At 54.6% G+C, this 23,939-nt stretch overlaps 3 protein-coding genes across 4 annotated transcripts; 2 read left to right on the top strand and 1 right to left on the bottom strand.

The window, feature by feature from the left end:
• The first annotated feature begins 241 nt into the window (after positions 1 to 241).
• LOC119095602 (apolipoprotein D) lies at positions 242 to 8,212 on the top strand. The gene is made up of 6 exons (XM_037218463.1): positions 242 to 302; positions 2,150 to 2,290; positions 5,530 to 5,746; positions 6,107 to 6,276; positions 6,644 to 6,763; positions 7,599 to 8,212. The coding sequence occupies exons 2-6, from the start codon at positions 2,198 to 2,200 to the stop codon at positions 7,746 to 7,748; spliced, it is 750 nt and encodes a 249-aa protein (XP_037074358.1). The 5' UTR covers positions 242 to 302; positions 2,150 to 2,197; the 3' UTR covers positions 7,749 to 8,212.
• An 802-nt stretch (positions 8,213 to 9,014) lies between these two features.
• Positions 9,015 to 15,163, top strand: LOC119095970 (nudC domain-containing protein 3). Its single transcript, XM_037218832.1, has 9 exons — positions 9,015 to 9,092; positions 9,846 to 9,956; positions 10,467 to 10,577; positions 11,407 to 11,592; positions 11,962 to 12,073; positions 12,480 to 12,614; positions 13,063 to 13,133; positions 13,576 to 13,708; positions 14,206 to 15,163. The coding sequence occupies exons 2-9, from the start codon at positions 9,856 to 9,858 to the stop codon at positions 14,317 to 14,319; spliced, it is 963 nt and encodes a 320-aa protein (XP_037074727.1). The 5' UTR covers positions 9,015 to 9,092; positions 9,846 to 9,855; the 3' UTR covers positions 14,320 to 15,163.
• LOC119095971 (uncharacterized) lies at positions 15,158 to 22,914 on the bottom strand. Of its 2 annotated transcripts, none has more exons than XM_037218833.1 (6): positions 22,721 to 22,914; positions 20,968 to 21,080; positions 20,268 to 20,408; positions 19,597 to 19,748; positions 17,876 to 17,995; positions 15,158 to 16,175 (listed from the first exon to the last, which is right to left on the bottom strand). In XM_037218833.1, the coding sequence occupies exons 3-6, from the start codon at positions 20,299 to 20,301 to the stop codon at positions 16,056 to 16,058; spliced, it is 426 nt and encodes a 141-aa protein (XP_037074728.1). In that variant the 5' UTR covers positions 20,302 to 20,408; positions 20,968 to 21,080; positions 22,721 to 22,914; the 3' UTR covers positions 15,158 to 16,055. The 2 variants fall into 2 exon arrangements, with proteins under 2 accessions (XP_037074728.1, XP_037074729.1); XM_037218834.1 differs by having other exon boundaries at positions 17,876 to 17,992.
• Between the last annotated feature and the right edge of the window lie 1,025 nt (positions 22,915 to 23,939).

Here is a 23,939-nt window from a genome sequence, read left to right as displayed (position 1 = left end):
GCACGGTGACCTGTTGCTCCACTCGGCTGCGACCGGGGTGAGTCACGCCGCCGCGCCACGGCCCGCCGCTCTCACCGGCTCCCAGTGATTGGCAACTCCGGGAACCATCCGTTTCGCTCTGTGACCTGACTGAACCGAACTGGCGGCGAGCCCCGGCGGCGCGTGGCCAGAGCCGGAGCCGCCGGCCGGCGCGCCGGATTCGGACGGCGCCCTGGCTGTTGACATTGTCCGCCGGGTGACGCCGCGAGCGGGCCTGGAACCTCGGACTGCGTGCAGTGCGCTGGTGGCCTTCCCGACAACAGGTGGGTGCCCGGAATCCCGACCGTGTGTGGGTATGTAGATAGAAAGTAAAGATCACTGACCATAACCACCCCTCACCGTTTTTCACCGTTTCGCGAAAGCTTTTCTATGACGCTGTATCGTGATGCATACGACCAATGGATTTGAAAGGGGATTGGTGTGCCCCTCCGCCACTGCAGTGCTTCTACGTCCCTGGGTCAGGCACGCCACCTGACCCGCCCTGAGATGTCTGCCAATTGATTGCAACCGCTGCCGACATAAGCGACGAGCTGAGCTGTGGATTACTGGCGACCCTTTCCTGCTCCGTTGGACGACCGCGTGCAGTTTGTTTCGGGGCTTCTGCAAGGGCCATGGGGGTGGAAAGGCATTTATGTTTTTAAAGGCGATTCTGCCCACGCGACGCGATGGGTGCATGATGCTTAAATGTGGATAGGATGAGAAGGACTTGAATCAGGGATGTCACGGCTTCATTTTGAAGCGCCCGGGCTGGCCATGCCCCGGTCCATGGATGTCCCTCGTTGTCAGCTGTGGGTTTTCACCCACTCAGCTGCTGAAACTGCATGGCATGGTCTGTCTCCCTGACAGGAAAGACGTGCACTGCGGGAAGTCGAACCTCATACCTCTGGTTTCCCAGACGCGCAACCACTGTCGTACCGGCACACCGTTGCTATTGGCGATGGGTATTATGAAGATGCACGCAAAGAATGACCTTAAAAACTTTGAAGCCGTGATTGGAACCCCAATCATTTTTGGAAAGTGACTCTTCTGACTCATGCTGTCCGTCCCTTCCTCCCCTCCCTTTTGTGCCGTGCCCTCGTCTTGACCTACCGTAGTAGCTCATCACTTGGAGCAGCATTGTTATTTTTTGTTTACTTTGCTCCTTCATCAAGGTGCCTACTTCCACTTGTCATCAGTAACGTGACAAGACCAAAATGTTTGCTCACTCAATAGAACGAAAAATTCCAGCTATGTCGCTGCATTATTGTTGCTCTCCTATGTTGCTTATGTATGTCCCGGGTGTGGTGTGATATAACTACCCGCTGAGCATCTTATCTTCCACCTTGCAATTGTCTGTATTCACACCGTCTGTGGGACAGATTGGACTAAGGTCCCCTTGTCATGTAGCAAAAGCAGCGAGTTGATGACAGATGTGTGCTTATGTGTGTGTGTCATGTTTTGGCTTATCAATGCCAGGGACGTTTTCAGGGAGAGGGCACATGTTTTCCTTTCTCCAACATTGTCCTGTATTTATATGTATGTAAACAAATGTGGACAGCATAGAAACTGAGCTAGACAGGCACAAATATCCAGATTAGATACATTTTACTGTGTTATTCGTCATAAAAGAGATTTGGCACGTTTGTGGCGCGCTTTTTTGTAAGATGTACGCGGCCCCACTGCGGAATCCGCCACGCACCACTCATTACTCCTCGTTGTGTCAGTGGTTTGGCTTGAAGGGGAAGTTTTTAGGAATTTGGCCGCCCTGAAGGTGGTGGGGTCCCCTGGGATCCAAGTCCCGGGTTTTTTTTTGTTGTTGCAGTTTGAGGTCCGTCGGGCTTGTAGGCCATACAAATAGGCCCCAGAGGCTTCAAAATAGGATCAGAGCCTAACCATGTCTCCAGAGGCAAAACCAGCGACCCTTAACGACGAAGATGAACCCCTCGGCTGGAGTGGCGCCCTATGACCCGGTTTGCCCTTCTCCCATTGGGCGAGGTTCTGACTACGCCATTATGTAAACCATGTGTGTACTAACCAAATCATTTACGCAGGTGGCTACACGCCTGCGCAACAGAGCTCGTTTGCTCAACAGAGCACGACACAACACAACACGCGCTTGATTCGCCCCCAGCTTCTCGGTCGTCCTGATGGATGTAGCTCCGCGTTCCTCTGTGGCCTGATGGCCACGCTGGCGGCTGTAACCGCCCATGTGAACCACCGCTCGTCCTGCCCCGTGCCCACGACGCCCATGAGCGACTTCGATGCCAGCAAGGTGCGTAACTCCGGTGAAGCTCATGGCTCACGAGGCGCGGGTCGCTGGAGCGCGCTGCCCCGTGTCGTGACCGGCGGTGCCCGCGGGAGGGAGAGGGAGTAAAAGCGGCCTCACGAGACCGGAAGTTGGTTCATTGTCCGTTCACTGTTCGTCGGGCGGGGTGGAACTGTGAGGGCTGCGGGATGATTGGATTCGGGCGTGCGGATAAACGCCGGAAGCAGTTTTGGTGCATCGGAGGCGCAACGTGACATTTCCGGTCAGGCGCTTCGAGTGCGATTGATTGTCATCATCGATGGCATGGCGAGCGCCACGAGGACTTATGTGTTAAGCCAGCGACCACCATGTGTTGCGCATTATCTATATTTAGTGACATATTTGGTAGCATATTAGCTATATTTAATGACTTTATTTAGTAACAGCGACGACGCGGCATTCTGCACTGATCCACAGGAGTTCCGCCAATGGGGGTGGCGTTAGTGTCGTTTTTCCGAACGCTCTGAGTCTTACTGAGAACCTACTCAGCATTACGCACGAAAACAGAGGCCACGAAAGAGCATGACTTCCTTATTCGCTGGTCCGCCAAGCGCAACCACCGTTGGCCTTGCTACCAAGGGTGTAATGGTTAATTCGGCTAGCGGCCATTTCCTGCCGGAGCTGCAGTACAGTGGTGTAGTTGCGTAAATCAAGTTGCGTTGGGGGAGAACAGGCAGAGAAAAATGGTGAAACGCGGCCGAAGGCAGAAAACGGGTTCTTCCATACTTCGGCTCGCTTTTTTCGATGTTATCCATCTGGTTAGGAAACTATAACCCTGATGCAATAGATTTATCACAGATGTTTAGCAATATTGCGGATCGGACATTGTGCAGGGGCCAGGACTGGCCGCAATGCGCACTGTTTCCAGGCGGGAAGATGCGGGTTTTTACCGGACGTAAGTCATCCACGGCTAGCAAGATATGCTGCAGCAGGACCAGCCCCTGCTGAGTGTAAACCACTCTACGCACTGCTAAGGCTGGAGGCCTAGATGTAATCAGTTCCGGTCAAAACAGGGTCTGCCGGATACATGCCAGGCATAGCGACGTTGGCTTCAGGACCTGAGAGCAATAGGATTTTCTATTTTCCCTTTTGAACAAGGCATCAGCTTCTTATTCTTCTTTCACCACTGCATGCAAACAGCGAAACGCATCTGCATAACAAGCCCAGATTTCTTTTCGTGCTTGGCATGCAGCAGCCGGCTTCTTCTCACGGTTGTGCTCGTGCGCAGCAGACCGGGACTGAGATTCGCCGCAGCTGGCCGGTTTGGTGTGGGGGGAGGGGGACGGTGATAAAACCGGTCGGTTACAGCGGAAGCGCCGGGTCTTCCGTTCCGAACCTCCCGAACGTCCCCATCCCTGTGTCCTTTAGCCGTGATCTGACCGTCACTGATTTAGCCGTCACTGTAGCCGCACCACTGCCGCCTCTCCGTCCCCATCCCTGCGTCCCTCGGCCGTGATCTGACACCGCCGTGGCCACACCCCTGCCGCGTCTCCTGTCCAATCCCTGCATCCCTCGGCGTGATCTGACGTCCTGTAGCGCACCACTGCGCGTCTTCATGTCCCATCCCTGCATCCATCGGCCGTGATAGAGTCACTGTAGCCGCACCACTGCCGCGTCTCCTGTCCCATCCCTGCATCCCTCGGCCGTCATCTGACGTCACTGTAGCCGCACCACTGCCGCCTCTCCTGTCCCATCCCTGCATCCTCGGCCGTGATCTGACACCACTGTAGCCGCATCCCTGCCACTGGTCCCAACCCGCAAGTGCCGGCGACGACACAGCGCGTGTTGCGTTCTGCGCCGCCGCCGCCGACAGTTTCGCTTGCAGCGAGGCGCCGCCTGGCTTCAGAGCCAGCCTCTGTCTGTCATCAGGGCAGCCTCTGTCCCGCTGCCGTCCGACCCGCCGTCGTGAAAGCCCGGCCACAGTGGGGCGGGCGGCCGCGCGTGGTGGCGAAACACCGCCGGCCGACGGGGAACTTCTGCCGCTAAACGGAGCCGCGACACGGCAGCGTTATTGTTGTCTGCGGCAAAAGACAAATATGCAATGAATGGCGTGTGATGGCGATGAGTGAAATGGGGCTTTGCTAGCAGGAAACACGCTTTCCCAACCTCAGTATAACTAGATACGAATGCGTGCGTTCAGTTTTTCTGCGACGGATTGGGTGATTGTCATATTCAGGATACTAATGGAGGAATTCCCGATTTCTTGGATGTAGGTTTTAAGATGAAGTTTTCGCCGTTAGCAGGTGGTGAAGCGTATCTTTCCTTTTTAGAACCCAAATCATAAGATAGTTATGTTTAGGTATTTTTGTATTTCAATGATGTATTTCCATATCATGCCCTAGATCACAAAAATACTCCACACCTTCTCTGAATGATTAAATGGTTTTAGGGCACCTGGGCCTTTTAAATGCTAAATTTGAATTTATTGTGCAAAATTTTCGGCATTTTTATGTTTCCTCACCTATCTAACACGTTGTAACGACAATAAATCGCTGGAGTTTCTGGAGACACCGAATCTGAATGGAGGCTACTGGTGCCTGGTACTAACATTGCTGGTACCCCCCACACTACCAGTGGACGTCCTTTCGTACCTTATGCCTCGAACTTGATTCGGTGTCAAGTGTCACGTACCTTGTCCCACGAGGTTCGTGAAAAAAGACTCAGGGATGCCGAATGCCCCCTGCCATTCGACTTCTTAAAATCGCAGAGGTGAAAGCCCTGAACCGTTGCCTCCACTTAGATTAGGTTTTCAGAGTCGAATTGGGAACACTTTGAAACATCTTTGGTAGTTATCTTAATTTATCTGACGGACGAGGATAGCTACGAATTGTATCGTTCATTTTTGTTCTATGACAATGAACATTACATGTGTGAATTCGTTCATCAAACTTACAATTTACAACACAGAAGACCATCTTTCGCACATGTATTAGGTGATCTCGTGATTGTGACACGATTTGTAGGCAAATCTGCGAGGCTCAAAATGTGATGCGGTAAGAACAGACCGCGTAAACAATAAATGTTTTCAGAAATTTCAGCTCACGCTTCCTCGGAAAAGCAAAAGCACGGGGTAGGCACCAATTTCCTCCCGGGCACTGGGCTAAGGACCCTGCCGGCGAGCCGGCGAGTGTTACGCCTCAATCTGACTTCCTTGGACCAGCTCTGACACGTGCGCCGACTAAGACCATCCCCACCGCCGCGGCCAGTTCCTCGGCGAGTGGTACGTGATCCAGAGCTTCGACCCGGACGTCTCGTGCCTCGTCTTCAACTACACCTCGTGCGGCACCGGCTGCCTGAGCGTGGCGGAGACCAAGCAGATCGACCTCATCAACCGGATGGGCGTGTCGCACGTGTACCGGACCGATGGCACGCTCCGCGTCACCGGCTCGGTGGCCGCCGAGATGGAGGCCTCCTTTACCACCAGTAAGGCGCGGCGCCTCCTGGTCTGTGCTGTGCTGAGTACTGCGTCTCTGTGTCTGCTCTCGTTGTGATATTTTGCGTGTGTGTGCGTGTAGTTCAGATCAAATCTGACGTCATCTTTCCGCGCAACTGTTAAAATGATAGTACACTTTATTGTAGGGCGGATCACGCACACGTCATATCGGCACGAGTACCAGAAGGCTCAGTTAGTCGCAATGTTCATGTAGGTATGGCGAATCCGAAATAGTAAGCTCGACTAGCAGCCCATGTATCATGACGACCAGAACGACTGGCCATACCAGCAGTCAATCTATCCCCCATAATCGACCTGTGGCCCCAGTCAACCCCCCCCCCCCCTCCCAGATGCGCGGTCGGCCATCTACACGGTGCTGGCCACCGACTACACGGAGTTCGCGGCCGTCTACACGTGTCAGAACATCGGACTGGACGCGCTGCCGCTCTACCACAGGCGCGACGTGTACGTGCTGGCCAGGAATCGGTCCATCTCTCTGCGGCCCGACCAGGTGGATCAGGTGGGTGAACCGGTGGACAGGTGGGATGACGGGACATTTGTGTGTGGACAGAATACCCATACCAGTCACAGCCATGTAAACATTTTGTTGACTGTGCTGTCACGCGATCCAATCAGCATGATGAGTCAGGATGAATCCAGGATCTCAAACAGTCATGAATTACCGTTCGTTACGGACAGGCCTCTGTTACTATATGACCAGGGGAACGGCGGCTGCCTTTGGTGCGTCCTGCGTTGTTTCGATTGAATATGCCTTCTGGTTGTGTTTTACGTGAGCGTTTAACAGCATGGCTGGTCTGTTTGATCTTGACTCAAGCTGTGAAGCTCAGTGGAGACTGAGAACTAACAGCCACGGCGGCCGCCCGCAGATCAGCTCCGCAATGATGGATAACCAGATCGAGGACGAGTCGGCCCTGGTCAGTCACGACAGCTGCATCTCGGCCAAAGAAGCCACACTGGACCTGAACGCCAGCAAACTCGGCCAAACGGTAAGTACCCTGCGGCAACACTTGCGAACATTATGCAAGGAAGTCACACTGGGCCTGAAACGCCAGCAAACTTGGCCAAACGGTTAGCACCTTACAGCAATGTTTGTATACATCATCCAAACAAGCCACACTGGACCCGAACGCCAGCAAACTCGGCCAAACGGCAAGCGCCCTGCAGCAGCGTTTGTGCATACATTTCAAACAAGTCACACTGGATCTGAACGTCAGCAAACTCGGCCAAATGGTAACCACGCTTCAGCAGCTGCATGCGTGCATCATCCAGACGATGTGTAGATCGGGGCGCCGGTATACTCGTATGCATCGGCTGTGGATCAACCACACAAGCCGCAGCAAACCTAAAGGCCGCAGCAGACATCGGGCTGCAGCGCGGATGTGTAGACGCCCAGCCCACGGACCTGGGCACCATTAAGCACGTGCAAAAGTTGGGTTTGCCGGTCAGCGCTCGGCCTCATCCCAGCGGGCTGGCTGGCGGGCTGTTCTTGCGGCGGCATCCGGTAGCGTCCGGCTCGCACAGATCCGTGTCAGCACTCAGGTCAGAAGGTCGGGGCGAAGCCAGGTCAGGTCGCGTCCGCCGAACGGCCTGTGCTCGATGGCGAAGCTCGTTCCACCAGCGTCCAGAATTGTGCTCGCGCCGAGTGAAAGCTCCTCTCAGAGCTTAGGACTTCCAGAGGGGCACTGGCAGCATACCGCGCAGCTAGGTGCTGAGGCTAACACGCAGCCCGCAGAACCGTTCACCTCACCCCGTCGTTCGTCTGTTTTTGCACGCAGCCGTGTGTTGTTAACGTGACGCCATATTTGCCGCGCTCGCCGCCAGGTGTCGAGCGTGGCCACCACGGTTTCTGAGGGCATCGGCAAGTTCGCCTCCAGCATCGCCGGCATCTTCAGCAGCGGCGGCGGCGGCGGCGACGACCCGGCGGCCGCCAGCATCAGTCCTCTGCGGCGGCGGCGCGGGGCCCACTTCTGAGGCCTGAGATGGCCCTGAGGGGACCCGCGCGGTAACCCGCCCCTGGGGCCCCGCGGGCGCTTAATAGGTCTATCGGAAGGCTGGGCGGCGCGTTCACTCAGTGTGACTGATTTGATCACACAGTTGAGCCCGCTGGAGACCCAAGAGCTGGTGAGACCGAGGGTGACTCGGGAGACCGCGGACGAGGGTCGGTCACGACTGGTCTCGTTATGGGACGACCGACGGAGTGAGTAGCGTCCGTGTCCCATAGTTATTAATGTATCGCGTGCGACAACAGCGGAATAGCGCGCGATTACCAACAGCATGTATTAGGAGCACACAACATCGACTGCCGTTTCCTGTCTGTCTGTTGGGTTTGCTGGAACTGAGTGTGCATATATATTTACGTCTCCTGGTCTCCTCTGCTTGTTAGAGGGTAGATGGTGTTATCATTGGCCGGATATGAATACAGTATTGTATGCACATATTTCTGTTTTCCGTCCTTGTCAAAATCACGGTGTGACCGTGCAACCCGGAAGTACAAATGTTGTGGAATAAAGGGGGGGGGGGGGGCTGTATCACGTGTCAGAAATCCGACGACACCACGACAAGGCGATCCATGAGTCAGATGGGCTTTGAAAGGGCAGATCAGTAAACCCCTACCGGAGCCTCATCTGGGATGGGTAAGTGGGTCCCAGCTGGACATGCCGGCACGCGAGCGAAGCGGGCAGCCCAGATGGGTCCCATATGACTGTTCATCTTGGACCCACATGAGTCCCATTTGGACTGGGTAAGAAATGTAGTGCTGTTACAACGCGTTGACAGCGTAAATTGGCGCGAAAATAATTGAGAGGCATACCCGATTATCTATTGATGGTGCTGCAATGGCGCTACCCAATGCAGGTCAATAAGACGTAAATGGACGTGAGGTTTCGCCAGCGTAGGTTTTTGAAACATGCCTAAAAGGCGGGGCACTTAAAAGTCAGTTCCAACGAGCCTGATAACCATGTTAATCTCTCTCCAGATTTCCGGAAACTCATTAGATTTTCAGCATTAAAGGCATATTGTGCTTAGCTCCAGAGTTTGGCTCAGCATATAATGCATCATGACACGCTTCGTTGTCTCATTGACATTTCATGGAGCCGCTCCTTTGAAGTGTAGGTAATCTTTTTTTAATTTAGCTACACGTTTTGAAATTCCAAAGGTTCGGAATGTGCGCATCAGAGACAAAATACAATACCAGAATACATCACCGCCTGCCGGCCCAATGTGCGCTTCGCGCCTTGTTCCGCAATTGCCCGGGGAGACGCAAGCCTATCATTTTGCCCATATTCGGCCTCAATTAAAACGTGGGAGTTTTATCAGGTAAAGTGAATTGGGAGCGCATCTTGTAGTTGCTGTAGCCCCGTAAATCGCACAGTGATGATTCAGGCTGCGCGAGACTGAGTTTTAGTGATTCCATTAATAGCCCTGAGCGGAAACGAAGTTTACTTATGCCGTGGGTTAGATCAGAATACAGTGGAAGAATATATGTTAAGGTTTCATGACTGCCATGTTTTGTGTGTGCTGCTGACTAAGCATTGGTATAAGTTTGGAGACAATAATAAATGAAGAGATTCAGACATGCTTTTAGAGCAAGACTCCTCAAGGACAATGCATTATAATTTTCAATACCTGTGATAATCATAACATGTAATTATGCAGAGATAATTAACCCTTTGCTCCAAAATAACATTGCCGTGATCCTAGGCTCCAATTTGTGTATGATGCCACCAGGATTCAATGCATCATTGCCAGACAGCTGCAAAAAAATAACAACTCTGGAGTGGCTGGTATCCAAAACAAAATTAATCAAATGATATATGACTAGGGAATGTTTATCATAAAGTTTTTGTTCCTTTTTACCATTTTCAACCAATAATGCATGTAGAGCCTTTTATTCCACATTTTGCCATTATGATGCTCAAAGCCATTTTTTATGTGATAAGATGTAGTCTGTATGTATTTCAGTTGTATGAAGTGTTATGCAGCCTAGTGGTTGTGCCTGAACCAAAAATATCCGTCCTAAGTACCCGTCAAATCATGCTATGTGCATTCAATTGACAAAGTTGTTTTCAGAACCAAGATAATGGGGTCTGACTGTTATGATGAAGCACTTATACATATACTGCAGTCAGAAGGAAAAATAATTCCATTTCTGGATGTCATCTTTGGATTCCTACATAGATGGTAAGAGATCAGATTATGCTGTTGTGGTAAACTGTAATATGCCATTGATATATTACCCATTCAGGTAACATGTAACAAATATGTTGCCACACTTGGAATTTGTTTTACCCTTTTCTTAGTTCTGTATTGAAGCAAATGACACAGTATACCAATCCTGGGTATCAAGGTCTAAGGACACTTTTCAATAACAAATGTTTTCAAATGCAAGACACCTGATTGTTGCACATGTATGTTCACTGCATCAGGCCAAAAAGGCAAACTGGTGCAGAAACTTTGGTTATGGTACCAGCTTACTAATCAGGATGCATCTTGAATGTTGAAATGTTAAATGACACCACAAGATTAAATCTTGATACACTTGTCAATAGCTGACCCATATTTTTATGAGAACCCAGAAGGGCAAAGAAGTTTAAACAAACAGAGCACCCATGCTGAAGGATACCCATCACCTAGCAAAGCATGTGTGGCCACATTTGCTTGATGAGCAGGCTGGGGTGTGCCATGTTTCAGTACCGACTTCTACCACGAGCACGACCGTCCATCGGCGGTGGGGTTCCCGACGGGCGTCGCCGAACAGCTGGTGGTCACCACCTTCCGCAAGTGGCAGACCATCCACCGGAGGTGCGTAGGGGAGCACGCCTGATGTTACCATGCTGCGCTGCACAGTGGCGCACTCTAATGGTCCTAGTGGTGGCTTGTGCTGGTAAATGACTGTAACATGGCTAGCGCAACCAGGTGTGTGGAGCGTCGTCCCCGCGTCTCTGTTGAAGGAAATGCAGCATGCGAAAATTCATCCAGTAGGGTGTGCAGGATGTAAATATAAATTCATGCTAGTAGAATTCTGACTCTCATCGGTCCTTACACGCAATTCGTTTACGCTAACTCGTGGCCCTTTGACCCGACGCGAGCATCTGACCTACTCAGCCCATTTGTCGAAGCCTGAGGCGCATAGATACTGAGTTGACAGCCTCCCAGTTTGATGCTGATTGGCCAGTTTTGAGCAAGGGGAGGAGCCACAGGCAGTGAGCCCAAAGCCGGGGTGTTATAGAATGAAAAATATCGACATCCCTGCCACCCAAGTGGCCGAATATTGGAACACTGAGGAAGCGAGACCCTGATGAGGTGTGAAACTGCTTGTACCAGCTAAAGTACAAGTACAGACCGATGACATAGACAGAGTTCCTCTTCACAGCAATGGTATAGTTATGTAAATGTGCACCTCATAATTTGCTTATGCCATCTGGTTGGGCATGTTTTCTCACCACTGTATGATATGTTCCATTCCTGTGAAATATTCACCATCCTGTCTGACCTGTTACGACCTGCCCAGTAATTCGTGAAGTACATTGTGACCTGCCTAGTGATCAGTGATCAGCACTGTGGCCTGCCCAGTGATCGGTGACTTGCACTTCAGTCTGCCCAGTGATCGGTGACCTGCACTGGTACACAGATCGGCCGGTCCTGTGCCGCCCGCCGTGGCCGAGGAGGAGGTGGTGACCTCATCACCACGCGACCCGCCCGTCCGGAAGACCGAGTCTGGACCTCCAGCCACCGCCGCCGCCGCCGCCCCGGCCACCGCGGTGACAACACGAGCGTCTGAACAGGTGGCAGCGCGGCCGACCCGGACGCCCGACAGGTGTGACCCGCCGGCTAGCGCCACTGGCACCACCACTGGTGTCACCGCTGGCCGGCACTACTGGCGTCACCGCCTGCTGGCACTACTGGCCTCACCGCCTGCTGGCACCACTGGCTTCACCCCCGGCTGACACCACTGGTGTCACCGCCGGCTGCCCCCCCCCCCCCCCCGACATCGCATCCCCAAGGAAATCTCGCAGGGAGCTTGTATGTAGCGATGTTGTTTTTTGTTTCCGTCTCCTTTTTCCGCTCCGCGAGACCCTTATGACCTCCAGCTCACTCTCGGTGACCCCTATCGTTGTGTGTGTTGCCCTCCACGGTTCCTGGCGTGACGTCGGGCTGGTGACAGACCGGCGCCGTGTCGTTGCAGCGCGTCCGACTGTCACAACGGTGCCGTGAGGGACGGCTACTCGTGGTCACAGACGATCGGCGACGTGACGGTGCGCGTGCCCGTGCCGCCGGCCACCCGCCGCGCCCGCCAGGTCAGTGGAGACGGCCCAGGTCGGCCGCGCCCGCGGGCGCGGGAGCGGGGCGTTGATGTTGGCAGGAGCGGGGGCGGGGCGGGAGCGGGAGCGGGAGCGGGAGCGGGAGCGGGAGCGGGAGCGGGAGCAGGAGCAGGCGCAGGCGCGGAAGCGGGAACTGGCGGGAGCGGGAGCGGGGGTGGCGGCGGGAGCGGGGCGGGGGCGGGAGCGAGGAAAAGGGTCGGTCGGGACCACCGCACCGGAAGGAGCGACGTGCCAAGTCAGACCTCAGTCATCGCAGTGAGACCGAGCAGATGCCCGCCGATAGCAACAAGCGATCAAATATTCCATCCGTGCTCGCCCAGACATCTGATGCGTTCTCCCAGCCGGCTGTGCTGAGCGGGCTGGTACGTCTGCGCCTCCGCAGGTGTCTGTGGACCTGGCCGCTGACCGGGTGGCGGTGCGGCTGGCGGAGGGGGACGTGCTGCTGGACGGCCGGCTACACCGCCCCATCCAGGCGCCGGAGTCCACCTGGAGCCTGCTGCCCGGCGACAGTGTCCAGGTGCGACCCGAACGTCCCCGGCCCGCTGCCACCGTGTGACTTTCGCGACCCTCTAGCGCACTGGTGCGGACGTGCACGGCTCGGAACACTGACACACTCGCACGTTGTAGGAGACTGCGGTGCTGTTCATCACACGCGGTTGCCCGGCTGGCCCTCTCGGTCGGTGCTTCGACGTGGTGTGCCTTGCCCCACTCTAAACAGCGCTCTAGCCCTAGCTCGAGCTCTAGCGCGACGCACCGTTACGCCTAGGTCGTGCGCGCTGCTCGTTATTGCCTCGACGACGTCGCGATAGGGCTTGGGTGACTGTGCGCCGGCCTCTCCCTGGTGTGTTGGGTGTGGTGCTGGTCAGTGGGCGTGGCGTGCGGCCGGCCGCCGCGGCGTCGGCGCCGGGTGAGGTCCGGACGGAGGAGACCTCGGCCGGCCGCTGCTGACTGCCGCTCCGCCGCAGCTGAGTCTGGAGAAGACGCGGGAGTGCTGGTGGGCCGCCCTGCTGGAGACGGAGCCGCACATTGACCTCAGGTGGGGCCGGGCGACGCAGCCGCGCAGCGGTTATGGGACGGGACGCACGACAACACCGCGTAGTACCGGTCCGGATCGGCTCATTTCCTCGACCTGTAGCCTGTGACGGGTAGCAGAAACAGCTGACCCGGCGCCGTGTGTGGCGGTGCGGGTTATCACGCTGCTGTATCGCTTTCTGTTCTCCGCCGCATCTTCGGTGTGCCCGTGCTCAACATGTCTCAATGGGCGCCAGTTCTCGCCGTTCCGCCACAGCATTGGTGTTCGCCACTACGTCGGAGTAAGAGTGTCGGCTGAGAACCACGCCAGGGAAACCCGAGAGCGCCGGATTAGCGATCGACAGGCACCGACGAGCGCAGCAGCGCCGCCTGGCGTCGCGCGGTCGCTGCCGCGGCGTCCCGGCCTCCACTCGGCGCGCCTCACGCGCGCCCCCGGTCGTCCGCAGACAGATCGAGGCGGTGAAGCCGTGGGAGGACCTCAGCGAGGAGGAGCAGATGAAGATCGACGAGCTGCGGGCGCGCGAGGCGGCCAAGAGGGACGCCGCCGGCGGCCAGGCCGCCGTCACCGCCGGCGGCAAGGTCTGGCGCGGCTGGCGCGGGACGGTGACGTCCGCGTGCCGCGAGACATAGGGTTCACATATCGGTGGGCTTCAGTCGGGCGGCTTATCCCGGGGAGTACAGCAGGACTCTGCCGAGGAGTACAGCACGGTCGTCAGATGCAGTTTGACGGAGGCTGGCAGGTGACCTCCCTTCCTTAAGAATGGAGATATAAGCGAAAGCGTTCAGAGGATGTTCTGTTCTGTTCTTTTCCTTGCTTGATGAAGGCTTTGATGGGGCACCCCTTGATGCCGTTGCGGAAAGGGCAACTATAAGACATTTCATACGAAGAGCATGAACGAGTCCCTGGCCATGTCAGACGCCTTATAGAGTTCAGCACAGGCGTCACAGTGAAGGGCACAACCGTTTGCTGTGGACTGTCTGCCCAGCTGGGCATGCGTACCGAACCTGGGGGCCGGTATCGGCGGCAGCGGCGCCCCGCGGCCGGGACCTAGGCCTGACCGGCCGCCTGCCCGCAGGACGTGTCGGCGCTGCTGCGCGAGGCCTGGCACGCCGAGGGCTCGCCGTTCCAGGGCCGGCCGTACGACCCGGACTCTGTGCAGGTCCTGCCGGGCGGCCAGACCGGCACCTAGGCCGGCCGCCACCGTCAGCCGCCGTCAGCCGCCAATACCGCCGAACGGGAACGGCCGGCCGGGATCGGGCACGTCACGCGAGGTGGTGTTGAAGGTCGCGATGGTGTTCGGTGTAATCTACCTTGTCCAAAATCGAAGTCGTGCGTGTCAATAGGATCGGCTGTGTTCATCCTCATCGTTTTCCGGCGCATTCGAAGCGGGTGGGCTGTGGAGTGTTCGTGCTGTTGCCATTTCTTGGATTGGATACAACACACGCGTCGCCGGCATTGCTCCCTTGTCGCAGGTTGAATATATACTGTGGAGAAGCGTGTAACCATTAGGAAGCATCCAGGTCATTTAACGAAAGGACCGCTAACCGAACATGCAGAAAACCACAAGTCGTAAACTCCGAATGCGCACCGTTGACTCCGCATTTACCTGTTGTGATTTGCGAAATACGCTGAGTTTGAGGCGCTTGTGATACAACGTAATCCCGTTGAAATGTGAAACCATCTGTTGATAAAAAGTGTTTTGCTGAACAGCGCCCGTGCGGGAGCAGTTGCGCAGAGCATCTCCCGATGTCAAATGTACGCCAGTGCAATCTGCCGTGACGCTATGAGGGGACGATATCGAAGTGCCGAGCCCGGTTGATGCTGCCATAGATCCAGCTCGACACGCGCACAAACCCCGTAACCACATCGGCCTCTAAACTGCGGTCTTCCCGTGGAAGCGACGCATTAGCATAGCAGTAAGTCGGAAAACAAACCTGGGGAAGTACTTCCGCGTTATGACCACCGTTCGGCTGATGTAAGCCGGTTTTGGTGTAACAAAACTCCAATGCGTCGCGTAAAACATGAACTAAAACATAGCATCGGCGCGTTTATTTCCGCACCTTCACCATCTCACCGTGGTCAGGTGCGCACTATTTCACCGCAGTCAGATGAGCACGACTGGAGAACGCCTGCTTCCAGCACACACACCAATTCCACCCGTCCTGGTTGTCATCAACACACCTCGAACCCGCGGGTCTCCCTGAACGCCACAAATCCGCCGCGCCCTAGAACAAGTCCCGGTGGAGGAGGAGGGAAGAGGGGGGGGGGGGGGGACTCGCGGAACCCCAAGCCTGCCGTCCAAGCCTGAGCCAGACCAGGCGAACCCGATCCCCTGGCAACACTGCCAGCCGCGCGGCCCTCACCAGCCCCCGACCGGGCACGGGTCATGACAGAGGTGTACGTCCCCGGACACCTCCGGCTCGGGGCAGGGCGGCGCTCAGCCGGGCGCGTATCAGTGGATGACGCGACGCTCCCGGTGGTCACGGCTGGTCACCAGGTCACGTCACAGCTGGTGGGACCAGTCCACGTCACAGCTGGTGTGAACAGGTCACGTCACAACTGGTGTCACCAGGTCACGCCACAGCTGGTCACCAGGTCACGTCACAACTGGTGTGAACAGGTCACGCCACAGCTGGTGTGAACAGGTCACGTCACAACTGGTGTGAACAGGTCACGTCACAGCTGGTCACCAGGTCACGTCACAACTGGTGTTACCAGGTCACGCCACAGCTGGCCACCAGGTCACGTCACCGCTGGTGCGACCGGGCGGCTCCGATATTGTCCGGACCAGTCTCCCCAGCTGACGTGACCGGGCCGGCCAAATCACCTCCGGACGAACGGGTTGGCTCACGACTCCGCATGACCCGACCCGTGTCACGTCTGGAGTGACCTGGCCAGGTCGGCAGTCCTGACGGTCGGGCCGGGTCACAGCTGGAGCGTCTCGACGCAGTAGTCGGCGGCCGGCGGCGAGGGTGGGTCGCGCCGAAGCGCCGTCACTTGGTCCAGCGTGCGCAGCAGCAGCGCCGCCTCCTGCGCCGCCAGCTCCTGCCGGGACGCCCAGCGTCTCAGCACGACACGGAGCGGCACAGCACCGTACAGGGCGACACGGAGCGGCACAGCACAGCACAGGGCGACATGGAGCGGCACAGCACAGCACAGGGCGACACGGAGCGGCACAGCTCAGTACAGCACGACACGGAGCGGCACAGCACAGCACAGGGCGACACGGAACGCCACAGCTCAGTACAGCACGACACAGAGCGGCACAGCACGGCGACACGGACTGGCACAGCACGGCGACACTGAGCGGCACAGCACAGCACAGGACGACACGGAGCGGCACAGCACACCCCAGGATGCAAGTGGTACACAACGTCACAGGATGTTGCATAGTGACACACAATGGCACACCTCTTGTATCAACGCCCCCTGGCAGCCTCCTGGTGACTTAAGGCTACATACGCGGTGGAGAATTCATATGAATTTGATGTCCGTTGTACATGATGGACGGAGTCTGACTTCGTTCTATGTGATGTAATTCCTCGGATGGAGCAGGGTTTTGAGCGCGTTTACTTATTCACGGCACGACGCGTCACAATCCAAACGCTCCGGTGGAAAACCGTCACAAGACATGACGCGGGTAAGTGGCTGGGGGGGAGAGAGAGGAGAGAGAGAGAGAGAGAGAGAGAGAGAGAGAGAGAGAGAGAGAGATAGAGAGAGAGAGAGAGAGAGAGAGAGAGAGAGAGAGAGAGAGAGAGAGGAGAGAGAGAGAGAGAGAGAGAGAGAGAGAGAGAGAGAGAGAGAGAGAGAGAGAGAGAGAGAGAGAGAGAGAGAGAGAGAGAGAGAGAGAGAGAGAGAGAGAGAGAGAGAGAGAGAGAGAGAGAGAGAGAGAGAGAGAGAGAGAGAGAGAGAGAGAGAGAGAGAGAGAGAGAGAGGAGAGAGAGAGAGAGAGAGAGAGAGAGAGAGAGAGAGAGAGAGAGAGAGAGAGAGAGAGAGAGAGAGAGAGAGAGAGAGAGAGAGAGAGAGAGAGAGAGAGAGAGAGAGAGAGAGAGAGAGAGAGAGAGAGAGAGAGAGAGAGAGAGAGAGAGAGAGAGAGAGAGAGAGAGAGAGAGACGGTGTGAACCCTGCATAGCATGACGATGGGTTCAACACGCTGTGACAAAAGCAGAGCAAAGGAAGAAGAAAACGTTAGGAGTATTCCCCCCCCCCCCCACACACACACACCCACACCCACACCCACACCCACACACATGCACAGTATTCAGGCAGATCTTGTATTTAGGTCAATAGTTTGGCAAGTTCCGTGCTCCAGCCAGGACACCGTCGGTACTTCTACCCGGTATCTGTTCGTGACTCGACGCATTCGAACGCACCACGCGTTATCCAGATCCGGGCGACCTATCTCATCGAAGAGCGTGCCACGCTCGACGCCAGGCAGTCGAGAGCATGCGCAAACAAAACGGCGATCAGCGACGGAGACCGCACGATTTACAAATCCAGTGTAACCGCGGCATACGGCTAGGCCCTGACGCAATTGGTTGGTATATTTCCTCACCCCCGGTATAACACCGTCCTCCGTTACTCGACGGCCGAGGTGGTAATTCCTGTTGGGGCATCCAGGAGTCCCGAGCCATTTTTCCTTCCTGTTTGCATAAAAAACCGGCTAGTTCCAGCGGCACAGATGGAGGCCAGCTGGTGGCGAGCGTCATCGACGTCACGTGACCGGCGTCACGTGACCAGCTCACCTGGCGGTCCCGCCACTGGGCGATCCGCTCCAGCAGCTGGCGCACGCCCGGGCCATCCGAGAGCGCCAGGCTGGCGTACTGGGAGTCTAGAAGCACCGTCAGCCAGTCCAGCAGCGCCTGCTGACACACCCGACACCGTCTGTCAGTCCAGCGGCGCCTATTGACACACCCTGACACCGTCAGTCGGTCCAGCGGCGCCCGCTGACACACCCGACACCGTCAGTCAGTCCAACGGCGCCTGTTGACACACCCGACACCGTCTGTCAGTCCAGCGGCGCCCGCTGACACACCCGACACCGTCTGTCAGTCCAGCGGCGCCTGTTGACACACCTGACACCGTCAGTCGGTAAAGCGGCGCCCGCTGACACACCCGACACCGTCTGTCAGTCCAGCGGCGCCTGTTGACACACCCTGACACCGTCGGTGGGTCCAGCGGCGCCCGCTGACACACCCGACACCGTCAGCCAGTCCAGCGACGCCTGCTGACACACCCGACACTGTCAGCCAGTCCAGCGGCGCCTGCTGACACACCCCGACACCGTCAGCCAGTCCAGAGGCGCCTGCTGACACACCCGACACCGCCGGCCAGTCCAGCGGCGCATGCTAACACACCCCGACACCGTCAGCCATTCCAGCGGCGCCTGCTGACACACCCCGACACCGTCAGCCAGTCCAGCGGCGCCTGCTGACACCCCCCCCCCCCCCCCGACACCGTCAGCCAGTCCAGCAGCGCCTGCTGACACACCCCGACACCGTCAGCCAGTCCAGCAGCGCCTACTGACACACCCCGACACCGTCAGCCGACGACATTAGCGCACGTCCGCCACTACCGTGCCTCACCATCCAGACAAGCTGAGTATGTCTCGCGATAACGTTTGAGACGAGGGCGTCATACCACCAGACAAACCGCAATGAGTGTTCAGTGATCGCCATCTGGATCGACACAGAACATGGCAGATGCATCACGCAGAGGGGGAGGGGTCAGATATCTCTTCAAGGAGGGGACACGTGACATTGTGGTGCCCCTTGAGGTAGTGGACCCCCAAAAGAGCGTAAATTTCTGCCTTCCAACTTTTAGTTATCCCAAAACGCCGAATTACAACAAAGGTTATGGGGCATATAAATAGTGGTTTTGGTGTCCCGCCAAAAGGGGATTTCGCCAGGGTGGGAAGAACCCAAATTGCTGTGGCCCTGGAATTTGGCACCTCTTCAAAACGACAAATTTGAGGCACTGTTTTGCGTGAAATCCTCCTGAGATTTAGCGCCTCTTGAAAATGAAGGATGTCGCACCCCGAAAACAAACGTTTTGGTTTCCCTTCACCTACGAGACTTTGACGCCACTCAGCCTCATGGGTAATCCAAAAGAAGGAACCATGGTACCATTTGCCACCCTCCCCCCCCCCTCCCTCCCACACGGGTTCAGTGAATCCCGACTACCGCACCTTAGGAGGCATCCGACCGCCCGAGATGGAGGCCTTAGCTTACAGAATTAACTTCAAGGCCTTGAACAGTCAATACACAGGTCGTCATCACTACAATGCCTTGAACATCTGTAATTTCATGACGCCTTGAACATCTTGAACAGTCAATACATAGGTCGTCATCATTCACAATGCCTTGAACAATCATTCTGATACCCGACGGAAAAACCCGCAGGGTTACACACGACCACCCCGTCGTGCGGGTCACGCCGAGGTGACCCAGCGCGGCGCGCTGCTGACCTCGGCCAGCTCCGTCTCGGCCGACTGCAGGCGGAGGGCCACGTGCTCCATCAGCCGCGTCACGTCCGCCAGCTGGCGGCGGCGCAGCGCTGACGTCATCGCCGTCCGCGTGTACGGCACGCGCAGCATGTCGTCCAGCGCCGCCTCGCGCTCTGCCGGTCAGAGGTGGGACTCAGGTGGAGCCCGGGGCGTGTCGTCCGGAGCGCTCTCCGCCCCGCCGGGTCAGAGGTCACGGCCGGCGGGCACGGGGCGCTGCTCACGGCAGCACAAGCCCGCTTTACGTGCTGGCAGCTGCTGTTCGAGGCCGTCTTGGTGTTTGGTCCGTTGCTGCTGGCTCCGGCATGCGCATGAACATGCTGCTTATCGCCACCAGATTTGAGTTGTCAAGAAATAGTAGATTACGACAACCGTACACATCACACCACGGACCCTTATATCAGTCTTTCCGAAAGCTGCGACGCAAAGTCAACTCCATAGCCCTTGCCCGACACGATGTGATATGCGTTACGAATAAACTTATTTCATAAGGGGGTCAGCTTTTACCTGATCGGGGTCAGGGTTGCAGGGTAAGGATTTGACAAGCGGAACACCACGACACCACGATGTTGACAGGACGCTCCCAGCCCCTCCTCCAATGACGCCGGGCAGTGCCGTGGCGAAGTGGTGCACACCTGAATCGCTGCTGTCGACGGTGGTGAAGATCATGTCGGCCAGGTAGGTCTCCGGTATCTCGGTCAGCGTGGTGGTCAGCCGACGCAGAGCGGCCACGTCCGAGCGTTCGCAGAGCGTCCGGCACCAGGCGGGCACACAGGCTGCGCGTAACAACGCATCATATGGTTAAGGTGGACCCACAAAATCAGGTCTGGCAATTCCGTGTATGTGTTTTGGTTTTTCGGTCAATGTCTGTGTAGCTTAGGATTGCTACTTGGCGAATTGTAACGGACCTTACGTTGCGGGGTGATACTCATGGCAAACAACTACCACTACAATGACATTTTCGGTATCATTTACGATAAATCATACGATTCGTTACGATCATTAAAGGTTTCATTTAAAATGGATTACTGGGGAAACCGAGCTCACGCTGGCCGTGCTTGTGTAAACTATTTATTGTGGCAAATCTTAAACGTACAGCAATACTCGGCACGGTTTGTCCTCTCTCACGTCACCTGACCTTTCCACCGGTCAAAGGTCATCCCAGTCCGGGCAAAACGCGACAGCCGAAGCGGCCCGAACCCACCCACCCAACCACACGTTGGGCGTAAGGCAGGCACTAACACTAACTAAGCTATGATAGTGGTCTGCCAGCTGGCATTTGCACACTAGTTTCTTGCTGGTTAATTTTAAGTCTTAACAGTGTTAAGAACTTACGCGTCTTCAGTCTCGACGTCTGCCGTGCTACCCAGCAAGGCAGTATCAGTATGTCACACTGTCCATAGCAGGACTGTCTTCATCCCAATCTGCAACTTCAAGCTGAGACATGGCTGAAAATGCAGACAAGTAAACTCAGTATTTTTCCAAATGTAACAGCTGGCAGTGCATCAAATACTCAGGGTTACAGAGCCTTTTAAGACAGGTCAGGGTTTCAAAGACATGAGGAAAACTTTACAAATACATCTACCTGAATGATTATGGTTCATATTAAGTCATGGCTAAATTGCATCACCTGCACTCAATTGCCTGTACAGTCAAGTCAAATAGGGATATACATTAACAGCAAGTGCTTCAGCCATTAAATCTTATGTTGAAAGGTCAGGCGGCAAGGAATTGGCAATGTGCCCACAGGTTTACGGTGGACATATACCAACTACTCGGTCTGGGAGAAATGTGCTTGACTTATAATCCAGTGGTACTGGGTGCATGCCCTGCCACAGCTGCATCGGGCGACATTGAATTAAGGAGGATCATCCTGGCCTGCGGCTACACTGTGCCATATGGCATGCAAGCGGGAATGACATATACACAAGAGTAGCAAGCAGACAGGAATGGCTTACTGCCCTGTGGATAGCATACTGTCATGTGGTCTACATGTTATATAGCATGCCTTCAAATCAACTCTAACCACATGACACTATTGCTGTCTTTGATCTCAAGTTACAACTTACCTTTGGTAGCAAGACTACTGTGAAGCCAACATTGGAAGACCATGAAAGACACAATTTTTTTGTCTTAAAAATTGCCAATGCAAAAGCTCCAAGTACTTGGTATCTTCACAATTGGTGATGGCTGCAATGCCATTCCATGAAAACTCATACAGTTCACAGTCATCCTGATAAGAGCTGCTGCATGACCTACTGCTGCTGATGTGCCCAAAAACCCACCCCCAATGATGAGATGGTCCTTAACTGTGCAGCAAGTTCAGTGATGAAGGCCCTCAGAAAATCAGATGACAAGTTAGTAACAGCTGACTATAATGCCAATTTAGCATATTAACTTTAATTTTCTCTCATAATTTTTTAATGCTTTCACACACAGAAAATACACAGAGTGTCTTGTACACCAGGCACTTCATGGAGGTATTGAGGAAGTGGTATGAGGACATCACATTACAAACACACAGGCACCCAATGTGCAAACGCCCTGGATCCAGCAGAAAACATTTGTCCCCTGCTATTGACACCTACACAAAATTGGTGTGATGAACCTTGTGCTTGTGTGCACCAAACTCAGGCAAAAACAAAACTAGCCTGAATTTCTGTTATACTTTTGCATGAAAAATGATTTTGAGGCATACCTGAATGAAATTATCATTGCCAAGTCATAATTACTTGAAAGTGTCTCTCAGTGAACTGGAATTGGTGGCAAACATGCACCAGACCCTGGGCACTCAAATGTAACAATATGCACTGAAGTTGCTACTACAATCTTGTTGCTATGTAGGACACTTCTACCATGACAGATATTAATGAAGTCCAGGCCTGGACACATTGAGTTGTTAAGCACATTCATCTTATACCAATCATGGTTGAAAGTAAATAACCCTCACACAGAGGGGCTATATGTATACACGATAGACACTGATTTTTATGAACATTATTGTGAAGAGTAAACATGCCGAAGTTATATACCACCATACCTCGTCAAATGCAAACAGAACCGGGAAATAATGTACTAAAAAACTTACCTTCATGAAGGCACATCCGTTTCCCCGATCTAGCCGTGACCTGATCTGAAGAAACTACACTTCTAAGGCACCTAAGCTTTCTTTATATGCCTTGGCGTCGCGCAGCAGCACCACCTACCCCAGCAGCCGCCCAGGGCCCTAGAACAGCCGGCTATTATTGTGCGGTATACACAAACCAAGCATGCGAAACCACGCATGTACGTACAGCACGTGAGCTGGGCCCGCTCGGCCTGTGTGCCTTGACCGGTGTCTCTGCTGCGTGAGATATGTCTATAGCTCTGAACAAAAGCTACCATATAGTAGTAAGAAATAGCTGTACTTATAAAAAATAATTTGAACTGGACTGCGACCACACCACGCCACCACCCACGTCAACGACCTTATGCGATATCATGCGCTCTATATCGCTATGTTTATCTGGTACAGCTCCTGGAAAACTGTGCTAAGGATTTCCGGGACACAAGACAAATTCGAATCGTGCTGTTGGACTAGGGAGACATCAACAATACCAACTACCTCAATCTGAATTGAATATGACCTGTGGAATTGCCATTCATTCTGAATGCCCCGCCTGCCGTCTTGCGCTCTGTGTGTGTGTGTTATGCTTTATACCTGCATGTGCAAAGATATGCATCGACCTAGCGTTGTGAAATAATCTATATTATCATTTTGATTACTAACCCTCGCCCTGTTCAGCCGTTTTCATAACGAGGACTGATGGGGGGAGATGGTCGGGCTCGATGCGAACCCCTGCCGTTTCTAAACGTCGAATGATAGAGCCTTGTGAAAAGCAAGGACTTAGTCTCAACGAGATCTCGATACTGGCAGCAGGTTTGTTTATATCAACAATTGGTATCAATGGGTCGGATAAAGTGAAATTATTTAACAAAAGCGTTTAGCTTTATACGTTTATAGGTTCGGAACTATACCATGCAACGGTATGAAACTTATGAAGAATCTGTACAAATGCTCCAAATAATATTTATCATAATATATCAGTATATATAAAGGCTCCTTGCTCCATTTTGAGTGTACTGTTATGAATGAATGGAATGGAATGGAATGGAATTTGAGCATTTAACTCTGATGTACGTTTCCGCCAATGCAGCGGTGCCCGGCCCGCCTCGCACGATCGGTGGATTTTGACTGATTCCCGCCCGCCGCCCGCCCCGGTCGTGGATTGCCGTGATCGGTACTAACTATAACTCGAGCGACCTGT

Source organism: Pollicipes pollicipes, unplaced genomic scaffold (assembly GCF_011947565.3).
Source record: "Pollicipes pollicipes isolate AB1234 unplaced genomic scaffold, Ppol_2.1 Scaffold_4219;HRSCAF=4965_pilon_pilon_pilon, whole genome shotgun sequence".
NCBI classification, from domain to species: domain Eukaryota; kingdom Metazoa; phylum Arthropoda; class Thecostraca; order Pollicipedomorpha; family Pollicipedidae; genus Pollicipes; species Pollicipes pollicipes.
This window is presented reverse-complemented; position numbering and strand designations above follow the sequence as displayed.

Bases quoted from the DNA above. Each gene is read 5' to 3' on its own strand.
- LOC119095970 (XM_037218832.1), top strand. From the start codon at position 9,856: ATGGGGTCTGACTGTTATGATGAAGCACTTATACATATACTGCAGTCA. The intron at 12,074-12,479 runs GTCAGTGGAGAC...GCGCCTCCGCAG, and splicing joins CCACCCGCCGCGCCCGCCAG to GTGTCTGTGGACCTGGCCGC. The intron at 13,709-14,205 runs GTCTGGCGCGGC...GCCTGCCCGCAG, and splicing joins CCGTCACCGCCGGCGGCAAG to GACGTGTCGGCGCTGCTGCG.
- LOC119095971 (XM_037218833.1), bottom strand. From the start codon at position 20,301: ATGATCTTCACCACCGTCGACAGCAGCGATTCAG. The intron at 17,996-19,596 runs GTCAGCAGCGCG...CGGGTGTGTCAG, and splicing joins CCGAGACGGAGCTGGCCGAG to CAGGCGCTGCTGGACTGGCT. The intron at 16,176-17,875 runs GTGAGCTGGTCA...GCGTCCCGGCAG, and splicing joins CCCAGTGGCGGGACCGCCAG to GAGCTGGCGGCGCAGGAGGC.
- LOC119095602 (XM_037218463.1), top strand. From the start codon at position 2,198: ATGGCCACGCTGGCGGCTGTAACCGCCCATGTGAACCACCGCTCGTCC. The intron at 5,747-6,106 runs GTAAGGCGCGGC...CCCCCCTCCCAG, and splicing joins GGAGGCCTCCTTTACCACCA to ATGCGCGGTCGGCCATCTAC. The intron at 6,764-7,598 runs GTAAGTACCCTG...GCTCGCCGCCAG, and splicing joins CCAGCAAACTCGGCCAAACG to GTGTCGAGCGTGGCCACCAC.